Source organism: Eucyclogobius newberryi, unplaced genomic scaffold, assembly GCF_026437365.1.
Source record: "Eucyclogobius newberryi isolate DKJ021-1_F unplaced genomic scaffold, fEucNew1.0.hap1 SCAF_19, whole genome shotgun sequence".
Lineage (NCBI taxonomy): Eukaryota > Metazoa > Chordata > Actinopteri > Gobiiformes > Gobiidae > Eucyclogobius > Eucyclogobius newberryi.
In genome coordinates this window covers 19,602,315-19,626,149 of record NW_027315823.1, presented here as the reverse complement: position 1 = coordinate 19,626,149, position 23,835 = coordinate 19,602,315, and the positions used below count along the sequence as shown (strand labels likewise).

Here is a 23,835-nt window from a genome sequence, read left to right as displayed (position 1 = left end):
ATATTGTATGTTTAATGTGTTTTCGTCTATTGGTTAATTGTATTGTTTTATTTGTGTTTTAGTATCTTATGATTGTTGTTTATTTTATGTTGTGTTTTAACAGGGTACCCATGAAAAAGAGAACTTTTCTCATTGGGTTTTCCCTGTATAAATAAATAAAATGAATGAATGATATTTGGGAAATATAGTTGGTTGCAGAGGCATTTTAAGGTTACAATTTGATGATGTCATTGTTTCAGATTGGGAGCAAGTATTTCTGGCATAGTGAGTTGTTTTGGGCATCCTCTGCTCTTGAGGTTGCCCAGAGGCACTACAGAAGGATCAAATGCGGAAGACAATTGTGTCTGTGGGGACAACGGTTTGAAAGATCCGTAATTCATTGCGCTTGCATTGAAGCAGGTATTGCACTTTTCTTTTACATGCATCTGTTGTGGCTTTAGGTCTCTAGTGAGGAGCTCTGCAGAGGCTTTCACCGCATCTGTGTGTTGTGAAACAGGTTAGTTAGTTAACCACAGTCCGACTTTAGCCTTCAGGCGCCTGAGTCATCCATGTATCTACAGCTGGTCGCGCACTGCCATCTAGCGGAAGTAAAATGTAATCAGCAATTGGAACTGAATGGTGGTCAAAATATTGTAACTACCTTCTATGAAAAAAATCTCATCAAATGAAAAAAATACTATAAACATACTACACATTAAACAAGTAGACTTAGCAGTACTCCTAAATCATTTGTTAGGGCCTCTCTTAATTGTGACTAATCCGATTGCAATATGCTGTATCTTTTGACCGTCTATGATGTGGCCTGTATAAGACATCGATTTGAATTAATACGTTAAACTAGTTGGTAGCGACTGTATGGACTAGCAGTTAGTAGCAGACAATAGACAATAAGACAGGCATAAGAAATCATAAAATGTTTTATTACACTTTTTTCCAATACACTATGCATGTCCCGGCCTTGAGACAGAAACAAACTTGTATGGAGACATTGGTTTGTATCAGTTGTAACTGATTTGACCTGGTTGCAAGGAAGTAAACAAGAATAATGATCTCAAAGGGCATGTTTTTTATTGTTCTACAATTAAGTGAAATTTGGGGACACATAAAAATCTTATTTGTGGTTACAGAGAGAACCACACCCTATAATCCAGGACATTAGTTATGCAAAAGTGTATTTTGTTTCCTCCGTTACCCATTCACTTACATTCACAAGAACAAAGCTGCTGCATTGATAATATATGTTAAGGGAAACATCGTTTGATTGATAATAAAATACATTCAGACAAAACCAAATTTGGGTAGTAATGATTTACTTTAACAGCTTTCTTAAGAAATTGTATGTTTAACCTGTAATTCAGTCATATTCATTTGACAATTACTAAGAAATATTTTTCCAAAATGCTATACATTTACTTTTGATTATTTATTTTTCTTCTCACTTACTGCTTGACTTCTTTTTAGGTAACTGTACTTTTCTCTTACTCAAGTGAAAAAAAAAAAAAATTGCCAATCTATCTGTAATTCAGGCACATAATGGTAAGTAGTGATGAATACTTCAGCCGGATTTCTTTTTTTAACTTTCAATTTAATGACAGGTAAATGTGTGTGCATTGTCAGGTGTTTTAACAAATAAAATAAATATTTAGTTCTAAATAGTGAGACTGTAGTTTTAACTCATAAATTTTCCAGAAAGCAGAAGTGACCTCAAATTAATGTGTACAATACTAACTAACTAACTTTTTTCCCCGTTACTGTGTAGCTAATATACAGTGCTGGAAACTAATAAACTAATAAACAGAGAAATGATAGACAAGGCAGTATAGAAAAAGGCATGTGTAAATCATGATAGAATAAAACTGTTTACAATACAACTTGCACCATGACACGAAGTTTGTAGAAAGTCCATATTAGTGTTTACAGTAACTGGAAGCTACATTTAACAGACCAAAGAGACATATACCTGCATGCAAAAACATACCACACAAAAACTTAAGAGGAATGGTCCAATAGTTAAAAACACAACATGTCTAATGTACAGTCACAGGGACGGTCAATTGGCCATGGCGACTGGTGCTTAGTACAGTCCATTTCCTATTGTTTACAGTACAATCCACCGGAAAAATATCCAGTCCCACTGAGTAACTATAATATATATATATATATATATATATATATATATAAATAACATCTTGGAACGGTCAATTTCAGAATAAGTAAACAAGTACATCAATAACCAGATTTAGTGTTGTCCATTACAGTTTGAAAATGTCCAGCGAGCATATATTGTCTTTTGTAGTTGGAATCTAAAATGTCCTAACATGACATGATCATAAAAGTGGATGTAGTGTGTCTAGAAGCATCTTACAAAATGGATAAAATAATGAAATGCATCTACTGAAAACTAAAAGTATTATTTTGTAGCCTTATTTTGGCTCTTGGACTACACTTATCTACATTTACATTGACAATTCAATTAGTGTCACTGACAATCACAATAACCATGTGCTCCTCCTCCAGATTACCCACAGTTCTTTTGGCCGCCTGGAGGAACTGTTGGGAGAAGTCTCCAGGAGGAAAAGCGTACAGCATGGCCCCCACGCTCCCTTCATTAGCAGCAGGCAAACTCACCACTCCAGCCGCTTCCTTGTTGCGCAGGTAAGTGACCAGGTGGCGGAGCAGTCGCACCTGGAGTCCTGGTTCTGGGGCAGGGGCCTGGCGGTCCACCGGGCCCTGGAGTGCTAGCAGGATGGCAAAACCGTCCGGGCGGCCCAGTTTAATGCGCCGTGACACTTCATCCAAACGTGTCTGGTCCATGCGCAACCGCTGGGCGATTTTCAGCTGACTGGGCTGATTCTGGCTCTGCTGTTTGAGGCTGTCCTTCATGATGTTATTAAAGAAAGAGGCCCCACCCTCCAACATGTACAGGTTGGTAGGAAAGCTGCTGTTCTTTAGGGCAAAGAAGCCGTGCCACATTTTGGCAAGCGTCGCCTGCGCAAAGTCAGACAATGTTGTGGGCGAGGCGTGGGTATCAGTGTGCCGTGCAGGGGAATTTGTGGACTCACTGGATCGATGGTGGTGGTTGCCGAGTTCACTGGAGGTCCGTTTGCTGTGGTGGCGGCCGGAGGGTGGCTCGTCCTCGTTTGCAAGTGCGTGACCTGCCCTGCCACTGTCCGGAGAGTGGTCCCTAGGTTCGGTAGTGGAGTCTGGGGCACGAACACGTGCTCTATCAGGGCTACCGTCAGGAGACAACATTCCTCCTTGTCCCCGGAGCCTGGACCGCCCCCTGTCCTTTTCCCGGTCCCGCTCGCGTTCTTCAGTTGGTCGATCAGGGGACATGCTTCTACTTCTCCTGCGGTTCCTCCTCTCCTCTCGCTCCTTTAGCCAGCGTTCTCGGCTTCGGCTTCGACTTCTTCTCCTGCCAAATGCCTCTGTCCTCCTCTCCATGCTTCGTGTGGGGCTGTTGGGGAAGTCCCTGTCCAGCAGGGCCCTCTCCCGCTCTCTCTGGGAGAGGAGGTTGTGTGCTGGTGGAGAAGAGCGGTCCCGGCTTCCTCGCAACTCTCTCTCCAGGCTGTGATGGCGGCTGTATGCCTCACCAAGCAGCTCATAATGGGAAGGCAGTGCAACTGCAGGCTGGTAACCAGCTGGAAATGGACGTGATGGACTCTCTTCCACTTTTGCAAAGTCCACTCTAAGGCGCCGCTCGGGGCCCCCCAAAGGGAAACCTCTCATCTGTGTGCATGCAGCCTGAGCAGCATCCAAACTTTCATACTGAATGTAAGCAAAACTGTCCCCTTTAACATAGTCAATATTCCTGATGCTCCCAAAACGGTCAAATTCTCGGGCAAGGGCAGCTAGCGAGTTCCCAGGGCCGAGACCTCCTACCCAGAGCCGGGTTGTGGGGTTAGCTTTACCATAACCAATTTTTATAGGGTTGCCTCCTATCAATCGTCCCTGCATGGCGACTTTAGCTCGATGGGCCATGTCCAAGTTCTGGAATTTCACAAAAGCATATGCCCCACCTTGTCCACGTGCAGGCCGTTTAATTACAACATCTTCAATGATGCCATACTTATCAAAACCTCTTCTTAACTCTGCCTCAGTGACATTTCCGTCTAAATTCCCAATAAAAAGGTTACTGGTGGCTCTCTGGTCGTCTTCTGGCTTCAAGTCCTCTACCACCGGCATTGGGGAGAAGCGACTTTAGCTCGATGGGCCATGTCCAAGTTCTGGAATTTCACAAAAGCATATGCCCCACCTTGTCCACGTGCAGGCCGTTTAATTACAACATCTTCAATGATGCCATACTTATCAAAACCTCTTCTTAACTCTGCCTCAGTGACATTTCCGTCTAAATTCCCAATAAAAAGGTTACTGGTGGCTCTCTGGTCGTCTTCTGGCTTCAAGTCCTCTACCACCGGCATTGGGGAGAAGCCGTAGGGCCTGCCCCTCTCATCCAACATTCCATAGTAATCCAAAAGCCTTTCCCTCTCTCTACTCAGTCCTAAAGTCTCTAAAGCATAATGCCTGGTTCTGAGATCTCTCATGCTGCTCACGCCAGGACCCGGAGGAGACAAAGAGCGCTGTCTATAGGGGTAAGGCGCGTGCAGGGGCAGGTAACCCACCTCTGGCGGGGTCACGCTACGTTTTCTCACATACATAGGTTCAATTTTTAGCTGACGATCCCCCAACATTAACCTGGAGGATTTAGCGTGTCTGGCCTCCTTAGCATCCTCTGGGTGACGGAAATTCACATAGGCGATGCGCCCCAGCTCGGGTGTGTGCGACAGCTTTACGCTTACGTCCCCGAACTTTTTGAACTCATGAAAAAGCGTGTCCTCTACGTCCTCGTCCGACACTTGCGAGCCAAGGTTACTGATGAGCAGTGTTTTGTACTCCAGAGTGGCGGGTCTGGCTGCGGGCAACTCTGCAGCGGTGGTTCGTAGAGGAGGGCGTCCGAGGAGGCTGAGTTCATGGCGGTGGTGCAGCTCCAGAGCGGCCGCACGCTCCTCCCTGATTCGAGGCTTCTCTCGCTCCCTGCTGCGGCTCCGGCGGTGATATCCTCGGCTCTCTGCCAGCAGAAGAGCCAGTGGTGGCGGTGGAAGCTCATCTCTCCGTGCACTTTCTCGTTCTCTTTCTCGCATCCGCTTTGCAATGGCCCTGGCTGGACTAGTCTCTCTTGCGGCCTGCCTCTTCATTTTCAGAGGAGGATGGAGCTCAAACTTTTCGGTGCACGGATGGAAATCCTTCCCGGAGAGCGAATTCCAGGGCTGTTAACGAACACAAAATGGGTGCGAAGGTTCACGGGAATCGAAGGCGCCACTAGGCAAAAAAAATCCGTGCATAAATGTCCAACTAAAAACATTAAATAGGTTAAAAACATATCAGCATCTAGGTCTCTGCACCGACGCCGCCATCTTGGACAATAGGAATGTGCGCTCCCTTTGGAAGGCGGGGTCTGGGTTGACGCAGATCATTGACGTATGACGTTACGTATGACGTATGACGTTACTATTTAGTTACGTTTGTTAGTACAACGTGGACCTTAGTAATTTTTCCTTCGTTAAAACCACACATTGGTGGAATTCCATATGAATTATGCACGATTATATAGACAATAGGCCAAACGTAATTATTTTTACATTTTTATTTAAAAAGTAAAATAGTTTACAGCGCTAATGACTACATGACTTCCTTTGAGTAAAAAAAAAATACTAAACAAACCTACACCACACATGATTCACAAATGCGGTTACAAAGAATGTTCGGTGGGCAGTGTGAAAAGTCTGATTTTGGAATATGCTTATTCTTTATAGTTAAGAACAATTAGTGAATGATGGCACAGAATGTTTTACAATACATTTTCAAAGGATGTTTTGTGAAAATGTTGAAATATTTAATATACTAAATGTAAATTTAAAAAAATGGCATCCTTACAATGTATTTAAAATGTTGACCTATTGTGCATGTAATATCTGTGCACATCAACTCCAGAGGAGAAAATACAAACCTCTCAACCATTTATATATATTACTTACAGTGGTCATGACCAATAAGGGACAGCAGAATATGAGATTGGAGTATTTTTTGAAACATTTGTTTTAATTTAAACAACAAAAACCCTTTCATATGGAAAAGAAAATGTTTGCAAACGTGTAGGAAAAAACAGCCAAACTGTGGCCCCTTTGAAAGACCAAAGGGGCCTAAAAATAAAATAAAAAAATAAATAAACCAAAGTTTGAATTTCATTGATTCATTGTTTACTAAAACTATAGAACATTTTTAAATGGGCCGTGTAAATATAATTTATCATAAACAAGCTCTGCAAAATAGATGTCATTACATCCAAAATGCACAACTTGACCGGTTGTAGCAGACACTCACGCAGGGACAGAAAAAGCAGTCATTTTCAACAAAAGTAAACTTTGAGACGGATGAAATGGCATAATGTGTGCCTGTAAAAGTACAGTTCTGTCACTAAAGCCGTGTCCTCCGTTTCATCCAGTCATTGTTTTTTCCAGGATCAGTACATACGTCGTAGTGCCATCAAAAATCATACACTACATTGTGATAGGAAGTGACCAAAAGACCATTATTCAAAAAAATGCATTATTCTGATAAATCAATAAACCTAAACTTGAAAAAATTAACAGATGACAAAAAGAAACTAAGACCGATGAAACAAAATCAATCAATGCCCTCTTTCTCTTCTTGTGAATCTCTATCACTAAATACATCCAAGTCAAGTCCAAAGATACTAGGTCCTGCTCCGTCACAGGTCTGTCCGTGCTTGGGCAGCTGAAGGTGCATACTTGGGCATGAGCTCTGTGATTTTGCGAATGAAGTCAGACTTTTCTGCGCAGCCCTTACAAGATTCTCCCCATTCTTCAAGGATCTTCTTCAAATCTTTCACTTTGAGCTTTTTCAAATCCACTGTGCTCAGATCCAACTGTGTGTCTAAAACATAGAAAATAGTATTAAAAGTCTTTTAAAACAATATAATATTAAAAAGGTTAGAACATGTTTTACCATATTTCAGCTCACAGATCTGACTGTCTTTTTTCTTAAGTTTGTCACAAATCTTTTCAACTGGAACATGGTAGCTCAGTGGTTTGGACACCTCGTTGATCATCTTGGTAGCCGCATCACTTGTTGCTCCAATGTAATAACACTAAACAGAGAGGAATAATTAAGGATTAGTACAGTTCTTTCTCAAACATGTCTGGATGATGAGTTTTGGTTGCCTGGACAGCCATTCCCAACAAGTTTTGACAGACTACTTTACAAAACCTGAGGGTCTGGGATCCAACCCAGTCGCTCCAATTTCCAAAGGGAGTGATTGACAGGTGGATTAACCAATCAGACAAACGCATTGTCCGTGCGTGTCCAAACAAACATGGTGGATTACGAGGAAAGAATAAAAATAACCGAGTCAACAAGCGACGCACTAAACTCTGTAAAGCTCAGGTAAATGAAGTTATATATTTTGTTCTGAATGTTCCGGAATTTTTTTTAGAGATGTCTTCCGCATTTGAGAGACACGTGACACAAAGTCTTCCGCATTTGAGAGACACGTGACACAAAGTCTTCCGCATTTGAGAGACACGTGACACAAAGTCTTCCGCATTTGAGAGACACGTGATACAAAGTCTTCCGCATTTGAGAGACACGTGATACAAATTAGCGGCGGTGGTTGGACCGGTTAATGCTGGAGAGTTTTTTTGATGCCCCCCAATGGTCCGAATCCAAACCGAGAAGCATTCGAACAGAATGTGGGCGGGGCTGGCGGGTCAGGCAAGCGTTTTGGTTTAATTTCATCCTAAGCAAAGCTGCATGGCCCATTTGTGTCAGAACAAGTACAAATGCAGACAGTCGTTGAATTTCGATGGACAATATGCAGTCAGGCTTTTAGCTAGAGGGCCGTCTTCCCGTCTTTTGGACGGGGTATCTCGACATGTGGACGGACATTTTCGAGGGCAAGGTGTAATTTTTATTAATACATTTTAGAAAAGTTGTTAAATCGGGCCGGGAAGCGATAGTCGACAAAGTTTGTGTGCTTGGCTCTGATTGGCTGCCGAGCCGTGGTCTGGAAAATGCCGAACCTCCACGGCCAAATACCATGTAAAATACGGCGCGATACGCCGCTCCTAAGTGGCAGAGTGTGATCCGCACGGCCGAGAGGCGCAGGCAACGCGAGAGTATGGAAAGTCAATATGATACGAGAGGCGTGCGGGCGCCGCTCAAGATCGCCTCCGCGTTAAAAGCGCTGCTTTATTTAGTAAAAGCATCGAAAAAAGGTTGTGAAACACATATTGGCTTTCCATAGCCCCCGGTTGGACGGGGTGTTTTCAAATCCGAGCTAAAAGCCTGTATGCAGTCAATCTGGGTAAAATAAGTTAGAGAGGAGATTTAATCTGATCATGACAAATAAGCTGCTGTGATCAGAATCAAAATTACTTTTTCTCAAGGGAAAATTCTTTGGTCCATAAATCTGACTTTGCATGTCTGGTCCCAGGAACCTCCTGCTTTCCAGGCTAGTCACTCTCTCAGTCAAATTCTCATATAACGACACCACTATTATAGTCATCAGCCTCGCTTAATAAAAAATCTCCAATTCAATCGAACAACAGCATTTTGCTATTGACTAACTCTGCATTGTTTAATAGTATGACATGTCATAACATTCTTTGTTTGTTACTTACAAAACGATTTTCTTTGCCTTTGGCATCTTTGCAGGTTTTTATCAGGGCCTTCTCAATATCAGCATTACTGAACTTTACATCGTTGTCCTTCAATGACTCGTAAAACTTTCCAAGAAAGCTCACACAAACTGAAAAACAAGAAAAGCAGAACATACATTGTGTGACACAATGTTTGAGTGTGTACAAATCAATGGAAAAATCATAATATAGTACATAATATAACTTATGGTTGTTTTAAAAAACGAACAAAAGGTAACATGAACACATCTGTGTAGCATTTACTGAATTTGGAATAGCTATTTTAACCCCTGGGACACCATCCAGTGTCACCAATAGCTTGTGTAACAATTTTAAAATAGCCTACAGTAGTTTATCACTAAGAGTGACTGTACAGTACAGAAACTGCATGCCTGTAGCAAAACTGCTAAAGTAATGTTTTTATACACGAAAGAACAATAAATGCTAAAGCATACATTTAAAAGGAAGATGTTCGATATATGGGCACAAGACATGTTTAAATCAATACTTGTAGGTGAACGGGATGTTTGTCTTGGGACAGAGTAAGTGCAAGTAAAAAGCCAGGTCTGAGCCGGAGCACTCTTACCTTCACACTCTCCCTCCTTCGCATCCGCGCTCACGGGCACAAGAGCCAAGGCGAGCGCCACCGACAACCCGCCCAAACACAACATCTCAGTCCTCTTCAGAGGATAATCGCACTTTAGATTATAACTGGACAAAGGCTCGATGAGTAATTTGCACTCATGCGGTGCAGTTGCTTCGGGATGGACGCCGGTAAAACCAACACGACCGCGTCCGTTCCTGGTTGTACGAGCTTTCCGGTGACACGTCACACCACCGTCTTATCTGATTGGCCCAGAAACGTCACTTTTTCTGTAGTTTTTCACTCCGTCTTTTGCGATTGGACAGAGATGGAACATTTAGGGAACAACGTCCAGTTGGCGCAGTGTGATTGGGCCAGCGCCGCACTGTGTTTTCATAATAAAGTAGATCCAGGGTTTTCATGTAATTGGATGTATAATTTGCAGAAAATTACAATTGACATCACACTCATTTGATTCAAAGTTTATGTATAATTTACACTAAAGAAACAATCTTTTTGACCCTCTAAACAGTAAATCATCAAAATAAAGGAGCGCTCATATATTTGTATTGTATTTATATGTGTATAAAATGACATTAGATGTGTTTGGGCCCATTGGTTGCTGGGTATTGTCATGAATTACAAATGGGATGTGAAATCATAAATGTGAAAATCTGCTTTTCTGGGATAAGATTTGAATATTATTTTGGAGAGAGTTGTAGTAGTCTACAAATGCATGGATTCTTTTTTCATTGTCACTTTTAGGCAAGATTATTCTGATTTGGGCTTTATAAATAAACCTTGTTATTGATTGATATTGTTGATAGCGTGAGTTTGAATCTGCTTTTCAACAGTTTGTTGTGTCTCATTCCAATTTCATGCAATACAGTCCAGTTGAATAAAGCCTGCGGGCCAAAAACAAAGACTTATATGTACTGAAACTGAGAGGTCTTGACCAAATAAGACTCTAAGGTTTCTTGTTTACTGTCTAGTTAGTACAATGACCTTGGTTTTTTTCAGGGTTAAGAAGCAGATAATTACCGGTAAACGTTATCCGGATTTTTAGATCCTTCACACAAGCACTAAGTCTGTCTACTTGATCTGTCTTATCAGGTTTAAGTTCTGGCCTTCTCAATTTGACTGGGCACTACTCTCCCCTTTTTGAATGTTAACTTTTCTTCTTCTTCTTCTATGGCATTTTATGGCAGCTGGAATCCAAGTGTTACATTACCGCCAGACTTAACTTTTCATCTTCTTCTTCTTCTTCTTCTTCTTCTTCTTCTTCTTCTTCTTCTTCTTCTTCTTCTTCTTCTTCTTCTTCTTCTTCTTCTTCTTCTTCTTCTTCTTCTTCTTCTTCTTCTTCTTCTATGGTTGTTGTTGTGGTTGTTGTTGTTTTATGGCGGTTGGTATCCCAAGTGAAGCGTCACATTACCATCAGACTTTATTCTTTATTATTTACACTTTATTTATCTCTTTAGACTTCATTCTTCAGATTCCGACCGGCTTTATTCCAGAGCTGACTCTTCTTCCTCTTCCTCTCCTTCTTTGGTGTTTGGTGCTTCCGGCGTACAGCTTTATCCTTTAGGCTTCATTCTTTAGGCTCTGATACTTCCACTGTTGTCGTTGCTTGGCAGCCGTGCATCTACTAGACTGGGAGAGGACAGGAGACCAGCGACGCCCCTACCTCCATTTCTTCACTCTGATCACTCTGATCACTCTGATTCCCAATAAGTAGACTTCCTTCACTTTGACTCCCATTTAGCGCCTTTAGCCTTTTTTCCCGTTTTCTATTTCTGCCCATTCGAGCTCTTTAGTTCCAAGGAATCTTGCTGCAGCTTTAGCAATGATCCTGATCCTTTCAGTTCTCTTTTGAGTTTGAGCAGCACAGTTTATAACATCCACCATAAAGAGTACAAAATCCTCTCTATCCACAACCAAGGTATTCTCATTAATTCTGGAACCTCCACACTTGGAACCTTCATACTTGGAACCTCCACACTTGGAACCTCCACACTTGGAACCTTCACACTTGGAACCTTCATACTTGGAACCTCCACACTTGGAACCTCCACACTTGGGACCTTCACACTTGGGAGCAACGCTGGCTTCCACTTCGCTCAGGCTGGGTAGCGCTGGCTTCTCTCACTGTATTTACTTTCACCTCTTTACTTAACACTTTCTTGACTACATAAGATATAGTATATCCAGGTATATCCGATATACCTTGGGAGTCCTTAATTTTCTGCACCTCAGCAGCTCTTTTGCTAACCACGCATCCCCGTAGGCAGAGCTATGTTCTCCCCCACAGTTACAGCACTTCAGTTTAGCTCCTTTCCCATACTCGTGATCTCCTGCACATTTACCACACCTTTATATGTCCAAAGCTCCTCTGACCGTGTTTCTTTCAGCGTCCGAAACAAGAATGTTCTTTCCATCCAGACTTTTAATCCCAATTGCTTTCCTTTGCTGAGCTGCGTCTTTGCACACAACCAGAAGCGCGCCATCTCCACGGACTCTCGACTCCCTGACCTCTCCCACAGTCCTATTTAGACTCACTGTCAATGCCAACGGGTTCCACTCCTTAAAGGACGCATTACCCAGTGCAAGCTTTATGATCACCTTACACACTTTACTCTCATCCCCGATAATAGCAGCTTCATCCTGCTTCTCACTTCCAGAACCCAAAGTTTGAGTCTGAGCAGCACAGTTTACAACATCCACCATAAAGAGTACAAAATCCTCTCTATCCACAACCAGGGTATTCTCATTAATTCTGGAACCTGCACACTTGGGACCTCCACTCTTGAAACCTTCACACTTCTTGGGAGCCACGCTGGCCTTTCTCATTTCGCCCTGGCTGGGAGCAGCGCTGGCTCCTCTCTCTGTATTTACTCTAAACTCGTTACTTGAAACTTTCTTGACTGCATCTGCATAGGATATACCTTGAGAGACCTTTATTTTATGCACCTCAGCAGCTCTTTTGCTAAACCTGCATCCCCGTAGGCAGAGCTATGTTCTTCCCCACAGTTACAGCACTTCAGTTTTGCTCCCAAGTCACACTTCCCATACTCGTGATCTCCTGCACATTTACCACATCTTTGCCTCCCTCTACAGACCGCTGCAATATGCCCAAAGCGCTGGCACTTAAAGCAACGCAGGGGCGGTGGAACATATGGCCTAACGTCATGGCACATGAACCCAAGGAACACCTTACTAGGCAGGCACCTCCCTTCAAGTGTTACCATTACCGACAAGCTGTCACATCTTACCCCAGACCGGGTCACCTTCAACCGCCTAGCGTCCACCACCATAGCTCCAGTCAAATTCTCCTTAACTTCATCCACAGACGTCGCCGTAGGGACCCCTACGATAACTCCTCTGACCGTGTTTCTTTCAGCATCAGACACAAGAATGTCCTTTCCACCCAGACGTTTAGTTCCAATCGCCTTACGTTGCTGAGCCGCGGCCTTGCACACGACCAGCAGCGAGCCATCTCTAAGGACACTCGCACTCTTGATCACTCCCACAGCTACAGTTAGGCTCTTTGACAATGCCACTGAATTCCACTCCTTAAAGGATGCACTATCCTGTGCACGCTTTATGATCACCTTACAGTCTCTGCTCTCACCCCGGATATCAATAGCTTCAGCCCCATCCTGCTGCTCATTCCCAGAACCCTCGGACGAGCTAAGGGACTTTTTACGTTTCCGGGCACGTGCAGCCAGAAAAGGCTGCTCCTCCATGCCGTCCAGAACGTCTTCGACCACCGATCCACTCTCCTCCGCCATCTCCCTTATGGCAGTCGACAGCAGAGTGTCGCATTACCGCCAGAGTTGTTGTTTTATGGCAGTTGGTATCCAACTGTTACATTACCGCCAGACTTTATTCCATAGACTTTATTCCAACTAGAATAATTGTTGACTGATATGCTTTTAACTCATGGGTTTTGAACTCCTGTGCTTCTGAAGAATGAAGTGGAGTCTGGCGGTAATGTAACACCAAAGCAATGGAAGAAGAACTTTTAAGGACTACGACAAAGTCTGAGGAATAACGTCTGGCGTTAATGAAACACTCGGATGCCAACCGCCATAAAACAACAACAACAACAACTTGGATACCAGCCGCCATAATACACGCATAGAAGAAGTGCGGCACTGGTGTAAAAGTGAACAACGGTGACGAGACGTAAGATGTGTGCATCGTCTCCTTGAAATGCCATATTTACAGCGCTTACAGGGGATTTTTTTTAATCTCCCAAGGGGGGGGGGGGGCGCGTCAGAAAAAGTTTGAGGAAATCTGGTGTGGGATGTGACCGGGGAGGAATTGGAGAGGATCGTACGGGAGGGTGTTGTTCATGGCAGTGGATGAAGGAGATTTTAGGGTAGAGTAGGGTCTGTTGGGTGCACTTTACACTTTGAGATCACTGCAAATACGAAGAAGAAGCAATACAAGTTCCAGATGGTGGCGGTAATGCACATCATAAATGTTTACAGAGAAACCGAGAGACGAGAGAGAGAGACGAGAGAGAGAGAGCAAGCTGAGAGAGAGGGGGACGAGAGAGAGACGAGAGAGAGAGGTGGAGAGAGAAAGAGATGAGAAAGAGTCAAGAGAGAGAGAGAGGTGGGAAGAGATGGGGAGACGAGAGAGCAGGAGAAAGACGAGAGAGAGAGGTGGAGACGAGAGAGCGGGAGACGAGAGAGGGGGGAGACAAGAGAGCGGGAGAGAGAGAGACTAGAGAGGAGAGAGAGAACGAGAGAGAGGAGAGAGAGAGGGGGAAGACGAAAGAGCAGGAGACAAGAGAGAGGGGAGAGAGAGAGGGGAGAGAGAGACGAAAGGGCGACGAGAGAGAGAGTGCGAGAGAGAGTGAGAGAGACAAGAGAGAGAGCGACAGAAACGAGAGAGGGACGAGAGAGAGGGGGACAAGAGAGAAAAAGGGGGAGACGAGAGGGAGAACGAGAGAGAGGGGGGGACAGACACGAGAGAGAGAGAGAGAGAGAGAGAGAGAGAGAGAGAGGGGGACAGACACGAGAGAGAGAGAGAGAGAGAGAGAGAGAGAGAGAGAGAGAGGGGGACAGACACGAGAGAGAGAGAGAGAGAGAGAGAGAGAGGGGGACAGACACGAGAGAGAGAGAGAGAGAGAGAGACGAGAGAGAGGGGGGGACAGACACGAGAGAGAGAGAGAGACGAGAGAGAGAGAGAGAGAGAGAGAGAGAGAGGGGGGGACAGACACGAGAGAGAGAGAGAGAGAGAGAGGGGGACAGACACGAGAGAGAGAGAGAGAGAGAGAGAGAGAGAGAGAGGGGGACAGACACGAGAGAGAGAGAGAGAGAGAGAGAGAGAGAGAGAGAGAGAGAGAGAGAGGGGGACAGACACGAGAGAGAGAGAGAGAGAGAGAGAGAGAGAGAGAGAGAGAGGGACAGACACGAGAGAGAGAGAGAGAGAGAGAGAGAGAGAGAGAGAGGGGGACAGACACGAGAGAGAGAGAGAGAGAGAGAGAGAGAGAGAGAGAGAGAGAGAGAGAGAGAGAGACGAGAGAGAGAGAGAGGGGGACAGACACGAGAGAGAGAGAGAGAGAGAGAGAGAGAGGGGGGGGGGGGACAGACACGAGAGAGAGAGAGAGACGAGAGAGCGATAAACACACAGTGGCAGGTCACGTGTGTCCTTGCTGCTGTTGACGTCAGTGGGCTAGTGTTGCAGAGTCACTGCAAATGTTTAGACTGTAAACAAGGCCGAGGTGGATATTTGGGGCTCGATCTTAGCTTCGTCTTATCTGAAGTAATTGACTATATTTGAACACCCATCGGAATTTCATTGATTAAGGTTTTGAAAAACTTTCATCCGGAATCAAGTCGCGTTTATTCAAAAACAGACCGAGCTAGCAGCTGGAGCTAGTGAGGGCTAGCCACTCTGCAGATTGCCTTATTTGTCGATAGCCTCGCTGGCCTGGGATCACCTAACGATCCCTGGAGTGCGAAATACACTTTATGCACTGGCCATACATTTCTGTAACGTGTCCAGGACATCATAAACCGTAAGTTTTGTGATTTTGGTTTAATATTAACCAGATTATTGTTTATTTTCGTTCGGTATAGCATTACCTTTCGTTAGCTAGTAGCTGGCTAGCCATTAGCTGACGGGAGTGCTTATGAAATCAACTCTGTACAAGTGACTGCGTTTGCTCTGCTCTCCATTTCTCACAATTAACTTTTCTGGACTATTGAAACCTAAATATCACCGAATGTTTAATGGTTAGCGTTAACTTTCTTTTTTTTCTCCTGTGAGGTTTATTGTTGTGTGTTTAATATACAGTGTTTTAGTTTGGGGACTGAAGTGTCATCCTGTTGTGATGTGTGTTTCAGCTGGGTGGCTGGTCAGAGCAGCCTCCTCCCATCATGGAGGCAGGAGGAAAGGAGTGTGAAGAAGAGAACCTGCAAACAGCTTTTAAAAAGCTGAGGGTTGATGCAGAGAGGTAGTTACAGTTTAATGTTTGTTTGCATTTGTAAATGTAACGTGTGTTGTCATGTGAGAATGGCCATATTGCATTATGTAAGGTTTGTTTTATTTTTTACAGTTTAACTGGAGCAGTAAGTGCCTCTGAGGCTGTGACTCCGAGATCAGCCTCACGTGCCTGTCTTGACACTAATGGTGCTAAACCTAAACTTGTCTGCCAAAAGGACAACTGGCATGGGTAGGTGGAATGCTTTTTCTTTTCTTTTACTATTATTTTGTATGTTGATTATGCTGACCTGTGACCTTTTACACTTCTCAAACTATGAATACTAAATGATGACTTTTTCATATTTTTCCGCATCCATGCCATTCCTGCTAAAGTTAAATGTTTTAACCGTGATTATATATCTAAATAATAGGAATAAGGAACTTTGGTCACAGCCCAAGCAGCCTGTCTGTGTTTATAGCTCCACATAACTTAACTCACAGTCACTGTGTGTAATATAAAAGGGAGTGTCTACAGAGCCGCGGCACACGGCCGAAACTGCTAGGCTATTTTGTGCCGCTGCTCCTGAAACTGCTGGGCTATTTGACCGTGCCGCGGCTCTGTAGCCACGGCCAATATAAAAATGTTATTGAGTAAGGTAAACTTATCTCTTAATATATTCTTATGTTGAAATGTTTCCATGCTTTCTTTTTGCCTGTAGATGCACAAGGAAAACCTCCAGAGGAGCTTCAAGAACTCAACGTCGCCGCCGGTCTAAGTCCCCCATTCTCCAGCCCCCAAAGTTCACATATTGTAGCTCCGCTACAGCATCTGCACTGTCGCCTCCTAGTGGCTGCTTGAAGCAACAGCTCCTTTCCTGTCTGGAGCCACTGGAACCCTGTGCCTCTGTGGAAGGGAAAACTCTATCCTCTGTGGCCCAGAAAGAACCTTCAACTTCGCACGCTCAAAGCCACATCCCTGCACTGATATTTGGAACATCTGCTGCTTACGACACGCCACACAGTGCTTTAGCTTCTTCCTTACAAGAAACTATCAAAGAGCAGAAAAGTGCCTGCGATGGAGCGGAGAGTGAAGCCCCTCTAGCCCAAGCCTCTGACTTCAGTGCATTATCAGCGCTGAATAGTGCATCATGTGGTTCTCCTGCTCAATGTTCCTGCTTTCAAAACAAATGTTTGGATCTGCCAAAAGGCAAAGAGGAGAGCAAACTTCCTGAGCAGCAGTGCTGTTGCCAGCCCAATAATCATACAAGCTGGAATGGCGTAGATGTGTATTCCTTTACAGGTCTGCGAAATGTTGTCACTGAATGTGAAAGAGCCACACTGAGTCCAGAAGACTCTCAGAGAACTGTCAGCACCAACAGTAACTTATCATCCACGTCTGTGTCATCAGGCTCACCCCGCTCATGTTCAGAACAGGCAAGATCCTACGTAGACGACATCACAATAGAAGATCTTTCAGGTTACCTCGAGTATTATCTGTACATCCCCAAGAAAATGTCTCACATGGCTGAGATGATGTACACTTGAGCTGATCTCTGATATATATAAAGGTGAAGTCCCTTGTTTGAGTTGAAATGGTCTATGACCCTATGTTGATTGTCAATTGTAGAATGGTTTAAGGCATGAGAAAAATAAATATAAATTAATACCTGACGCCATTTATTTAAGGCTTTTCTTGTTTAACAACTGCCAGACAATGCAGTCCCTTTTGTGCTCAATGGCTGACTTTTTGTTTTGTTTTTTGAGTTTACACAAGAAGATGCCAAAGCTCTTTGTGCAGGGTTAACAGGGGGACATGATACTGTTGTAGGAATATGCAAACTTGTAACGCCAAGTGTGATTATGTTTGTGTCCTTTTAAAACTAATCTGTCTGGGTTAATTTCACTTAATAAACATGCTTTATTCAATCTGTTGTGTCTTGTTTCTGTATTGCATTGCAGTCCGAACTATTGTCATTCTAAATTTAACTTGAAGGAAAACCTTTATCCTCCACAATTGAATTGGGATTAGTAGTGTTTGTTTTGGTGATCGAAGGCAGTGATGCAAGTTGTATTCAAGAAATGCTAAAGGGATACAATTAAATGCACGCAATGCCAATATGTGAGACTACATCACATTACATGCTGGTTCTCGCTATTTGAGTTCTATTAACATAGTATTGCTTTGTTTTCATGGGGAATTGTTTGAGTTCAGTGAAGCACAAATATCTAGATAGAACTGAGTAACACTCCAATGCATCCAGCAGCTTTATCCACAAGAGGGCACTATTGCATTTTGTTTAACATGGTAGGTAATCACACAGCATGTTGAATGAAAGCAGATCCAGGGTGATCAAGTGGGATTTTCAGTTTCATTGAAGTTACTCAGTTGCGTCTTTAGTCAGAAGATGCCAGTTCTATTTTATGTTTGAGGTAAAGTCAGAGACAACATGAGGTAGTTTCTATATTTGAAAGTCCACAGTTGCTCAAATCCACCTCATATCTCCTTATGTATCTCCAACTTGTCCTTAGATGTGCAACAAAACCTAGTCATAAATGATTCGACAAGCAGAAGATGCCACCAGGCCAAGTTAAGTCAGATCGGTGGAGAGGTGTGCATGCTCCTTTTAAGGCAATAAAAACACTTGTAATTGAATAAATGCTAGAAATAAGTTTAATGCCATTCTGACTATCCACCAGAATAGTTACATAGTGCACATTTGAAGTGCATATGAAGGGTTAGGCACATTTCACAAAAACGTAGTGATGTATGATTGTATTTAAAATTGTACGCAAACATTTGCATATTTTTCCTCATTTTTGGTGACATTTATAATGTTACTTCCTGCTTGCACATGAGCAGCACATGTGACTAAGGTAATATCACAGCTGTTACCCAGCAACCTTATTACTTATAATCAGGGGGAAACCATATAAATCACACATTAGTTTTGGTTCGACATATATAAATACACCTTTATTTTGTTAAATGATTGTTTGAACTGTCAGAAAATGTGTCCGTTGTGTAAGCCACTGAGGGATTCTGTTATAGAACATAGCACTACTTACTTTTCTTCACAAACTGACACCACTGATGTAAAACTATGATAAATATTTACCACACAAGGACTATCGTACCATACAACGTAATCATTAGAAAAAGTCTTATGCACTCAAGTCCATTTTCTCATACATTTATCTTCGCAATGTTTTTCCTCCAGCTATTCCATTGGAATCCGGCCACATTCTCTGGCTTGTCCAGACAAACAGTCCCCTCGGCGTGTCCATCCCTTCTGGCTTCATGGCGTACACTCCTGCACAGTATAGTGACACAAACAACATTCTAATTTGTCTACTCCATTTCCTGTAAACAATCTTCTGTATTTTCAAATCATTTATTTCCCAGTTGATTGTCAACATGCCCAGTTTGAGTACCTAGTCTTAGTGTACTTCTGCAATTTAACTAAAGTCAGATGATCAAAGAATGAGCAGTGAGATCCAAATCTGAAAGGCCTGAGGTCAGACCCAAAATAAGCGCATGCCAGTGGTTTTCTGCCCCAATCTCAGACACATTCCTCTGTGCGTGGCCATATGTCCCAGGCCTGTATTTCATATCTGAGAAAGAGCTTTGTGTCTGCTTCTGATCAACACTGGCCATGCCTTAAATCTGAGCTCCTCGCGTGAGCTCTAATGTACACGATCTGTTCAAACACTGGAGTCAATCTCAGCTCTCAATATGGCTGGCCCAAAGAGCTGCAGAGGGCCTTGTAAATAAATTGTGTATAACAAAAATAATATGTACGGTAATCCCCTCTGAGTTTAAAAATCTAACTGCAGTGCGCTGTGAGCATCTAACTGTGTAGGGTTTTCTTACGCAGTCACAAGAAGCACTAAAAAAAGATTACAATTTTGCCAATGTGTCAGTTTGGAGTTGTGAGAGGCAAATAAAGCATCTGAAAAAGCATTGCAAATTTACTGTGAAAGTATTAACCTATTAAAATATTCTGACAACCGAATGGAGCCTGCTGTCCAGTCGAAGAGAGTTCTAGTGAACAACCACACGGTTTGTACAATTCATATAAGTGATCCATTAAAGCTTTGAGCAAATGTCAGTCCAAAGGTTCCTGAAGTTAAAGTGCAAACATTTTTCTTCTAAATTACTTGATGTGGTGGGATAAAGTAAATATTTTACATCATTCACGTGGCAGTTTTTGAAAGCTGAACAAAGTTGAATAGAATGTAGAGTTGTAACCCATATTGATGATATCATCCATCCATACATATATACATTTTGTTATAAAATTCTTAAAATTGCATATAAACAGCAAACTAATCATATTTCTCTCTGATGGTCCCTCTGATTATACAGATCAGACTTTGTGGTTTGCATGTCATTTAGACAATCTTAAAGATCCTAAATCAGATAAAAGTAAGTTTTAGATTTTAGTGTGCATGTAAACATAGCCAGTCAAAATGTAAGTTGAACAGTCATTTCTGGTTGGTTGAACTGTCATTGAGCTTAAATAGCAATAACAATTGGTTAGATAAACCAAAATATACTTTTAACTACACTTTATTCTGATCCAACCATATTAATTTAAAGTTATTGAAGAAAGAGGGAATTTCATGCAAAATAATTGGGAAATTTCTTCTTTTTTTTATGTACGGGGAACTCTAAACACACAAACCCCGCCCAATACACTGATGAGATATCACATCTTGTTGGTAACAACTGATTCTTTCTAAGAAGACCACTGAAAAGGTACTTAGGTACTTTACGCGTATGATTCTGTAAAACCCGCTGCAAAAACAGTTTCATTTTCTGTGCTGAGAACAAATGCACTGCTAAAAAAGTCACACCAAAACCACAACTAAAACTACAAAGTGTGTTTCATGCAATAGGAAGCTGTCACAGTCATTCTTTTGGCTGATCTGTGTTTTCCAGATTTACTGAGAACTCTTTGATGGCTACAACAATGCTTAATACACACAAGAGGGATTATCATTACAAGCGTGATAGTGTGATTGTTCACAAGAATCATGTCTATTATTTGAGGGTATGACTTATATTGTATCTCCACAATCTGTTCAACTTTACTGTATAATAATGTTGGTGTATTCATCTGTTAATGCCGACATAGCATTGGAATGACTAAGTGGTTCTGTTGGGTAAATATCTCTGGGCACATGGTGAACTTCTTGGCTTTGCTTGGCTGCACTGGTGTATAAATACTGAGTTTGAGCCTCTGGTGTTTCCATTGCTCTTGATAAACAGCAGATGAATGAACAAGTCCTGTGTTTTTGTTGAAGCTTTTTGATGAAATGTGTGTAGAAAAGAAAAGGATCAAAGTGAGTACTTGCACAAAGGAGCAAAAGGGAGTGGGTGTTGATCCAACGGGCCAGGTTTGCTTCATATAGCAGAGAATACGCCTGATTGATATTGACTTAATGCATCCACATCTTTTGTACCAGGATCACCTCAGGTAAAGTGCAACCTTCTTTTGCAAGAAAACGGTTTTGATGTTTTCTCTGAAGTTATACTTCTACATTGTTGTGTAGAGTGGTATGATTTCACATTGTGGTATTATTTTAACAGTAACATTAGTAGTTGTCCAAGAGAAATAAGGAACTAGTGGATGGTTTTATATCTATTATATGCTAACATCAACTGTGCTTCTTAATTCAATGTTTATGTTGGTGCTCAGAGTGGTTATAATGTCACAAATGAAAAGAGAGACAGATGCACTTAATACATACATAATATAAGCAGTTTAGAGGGAATCTGAATAAAAACAAAAGAGTAAGATTTGTTCTAAATATATACTGAATATATCATCATGGATACTTGCTATCATTGCATTATGTCCAATCAACAACTTCTAAAAGCTCAACTATACAATCTTGTGAAGCACAGGGGCTGAGTGGGTTTCACTCAGAGAAGGTCCGACATAGGTCTGGGCACTCTGGTTTCCCCATCAACCCAAACATGCGCTGTATTTTACCATAAGGAAGTGAAAATGTGTTCCAAACAGTACAGGTACAAATATCATGTTTCCTTTGCTTTTTGGCTGTAAGTGATGAAACAAAGCGCTCTCCTCTGAGAGCCCATTTCCCCTCAGCCCTGAGTGTCTCCTCTCCAGAGGCCACACGTCTGCTTCCCCCTTTTTGTGCACCACTAATTGTCTTGGCTTGTTAAAAACTCGCAGATACTCTCAAAGTACAAAGTCTAAAGGTCATCCTATGTTAATAGTCAGTAAGTGACGTGTTATAGTGCGCAAAACTAAACATGTAAAACTTGTTGTGAATTTATCACTCTCAAAGGAAGTTTGCAAACATTATTGCATAATATATATTTTATATATTTATCTTTTTTTTTGTTTTTTTTTACAAATGAAAAAAGGTAATTTCAGCCTTTTAAAGCACCTTTTTCAGTTTCTGCTGTGGCAGGCCTGGGATCTATTTTAATGTTCACCCTTCGTTTTTGACCTCTGACCTCCCTCACCGGTTCACACCAAGGTTGACATGGGACACAGTTATTTGCAGGCTGCTAACTCTAAATGCTTCCACATGTTTATACTGGGGTGTCCCACTGCAACATTCAACAACCTAACATTTGACATCACCTGTATTATTATCATCATCTGGAAAAGACTGCCTTAAGTGTCACTCTAATAAGACATGATTTGTGTGTTGGTGGCTATTTATGATCAAATAATGGGCTTTCACCTGAATATAAGTGCAGGACAAATGGGATTGATAACTATGTTGTCATAACTGTAATTGCGTAGTTTGAAACCACTCAGAATGATATAGTGTTGAAAGGAGCACTGGGTTCAATTAGGCTCTCCTGCCCGATCTTGTAAACATTGTGACATGTTGAGATGGAGAAGTTGAGACACATGGAAGAAATCATAAATCTTGGTGCAATCTTGTCAAAAGTGAAACCCTAGTGACCAATTATTTATGCAGCAAATACTTTTACTTATTTAGCCAATCCATCTCAGTCTTAATTCAGTTAACAATTTATATGTTTTTGAATCGTCGTACCCTTTTATACATCACGTCAACTCATCAAAAAGACTTACGTAAATGCTTTCAGTAATAATAGCTGTGATGTGTTTCCCAGTTTGACATATCCCGCAGCACAATTACTCATTTAAATGCTCCTCATAAGCCAAGTTGTTATGTCTGCTGTCAGGGTTTGGAAATCTATCAAGGCATAAGTTACAAGAAATGTGATAGCAACACATCATTTCTCTGAACCTTTTTCTGATTTGTCATCAATGATGGTAAACCAGCGCACTGTTGCAACCTGCCATAATACACAAAGGTAAAATGGATAAATTGGTCCTTTTTGAAATTAAAGTGCAACTAAACTGCCGTGTGCTTGCTTTTAGACAGAAGAATGTAATAACCCACCCACTTTCTGCATGTAAATATTATGACGGAGCAGTACACTATAGACCTGGATCTCATGTGTGTGGGTTTCTATTAGTGATACAGTAGATCTGAAATCAACAGGAACGTTTATATTTGGAAGCTCCTTCATTTAGTTGAGTTTCTTGCTCTCCTTTAAAAGTCTCTTGACTGATGAGGCCATACAATCCTTCACATCAAGTACAAATGACTCGGCAACGTTTGGAAATGACGATTAACACAAGTTGCCTGATCTTTCATCCTCAACTTCAGGTGAAGTGCTCAATGTTGACGCATGACACACACACAATGCATTAAATTACCTTTTCATAAGTTATTAGGCTTATATTTATAATCATAAACATGTTATTTCCATCCATCCATCCATCCATCTTCTGCCGCTTTATCCGGGGCCGGATCGCGGGGGCAGCAGTCTGAGCAGGGACTCCCAGACTTCCTTCTCCCCAGACACTTCCTCTAACTCCTCCGGGGGGATCCCGAGGCGTTCCCAGGCCAGCCGAGAGACATAGTCTCTCCAGCGTGTCCTGGGTCTTCCCCGGGGCCTCTTCCCGGTGGGACATGCCTGAAACACCTCCCGAGGGAGGCGCCCAGGAGGCATCCGAAACAGATGCCCGAGCCACCTCAGCTGGCTCCTCTCGACGTGGAGGAGCAGCGGCTCTACTC

General features: G+C 42.5%; 3 protein-coding genes across 4 annotated transcripts; 1 reads left to right on the top strand and 2 right to left on the bottom strand.

Moving 5' to 3' along the window:
• Positions 1-903: 903 nt before the first annotated feature.
• On the bottom strand, positions 904-5,451 carry rbm15b (RNA binding motif protein 15B). 2 transcript variants are annotated; one of them, XM_072452071.1, is made up of 2 exons: positions 4,373-5,451; positions 904-4,157 (listed from the first exon to the last, which is right to left on the bottom strand). In XM_072452071.1, exons 1-2 carry the CDS (start codon positions 5,193-5,195, stop codon positions 2,470-2,472), a joined length of 2,511 nt encoding a protein of 836 aa, XP_072308172.1. In that variant the 5' UTR covers positions 5,196-5,451; the 3' UTR covers positions 904-2,469. The 2 variants fall into 2 exon arrangements, with proteins under 2 accessions (XP_072308172.1, XP_072308171.1); XM_072452070.1 differs by having other exon boundaries at positions 904-4,170; positions 4,416-5,451.
• An 837-nt stretch (positions 5,452-6,288) lies between these two features.
• manf (mesencephalic astrocyte-derived neurotrophic factor) lies at positions 6,289-9,508 on the bottom strand. Its single transcript, XM_072452069.1, has 4 exons — positions 9,304-9,508; positions 8,700-8,827; positions 7,027-7,168; positions 6,289-6,954 (listed from the first exon to the last, which is right to left on the bottom strand). Exons 1-4 carry the CDS (start codon positions 9,386-9,388, stop codon positions 6,770-6,772), a joined length of 540 nt encoding a protein of 179 aa, XP_072308170.1. The 5' UTR covers positions 9,389-9,508; the 3' UTR covers positions 6,289-6,769.
• Positions 9,509-14,958: 5,450 nt separating this feature from the next.
• On the top strand, positions 14,959-17,664 carry oser1 (oxidative stress responsive serine-rich 1). The gene is made up of 4 exons (XM_072452067.1): positions 14,959-15,331; positions 15,660-15,769; positions 15,872-15,988; positions 16,458-17,664. Exons 2-4 carry the CDS (start codon positions 15,693-15,695, stop codon positions 17,281-17,283), a joined length of 1,020 nt encoding a protein of 339 aa, XP_072308168.1. The 5' UTR covers positions 14,959-15,331; positions 15,660-15,692; the 3' UTR covers positions 17,284-17,664.
• Positions 17,665-23,835: the final 6,171 nt, after the last annotated feature.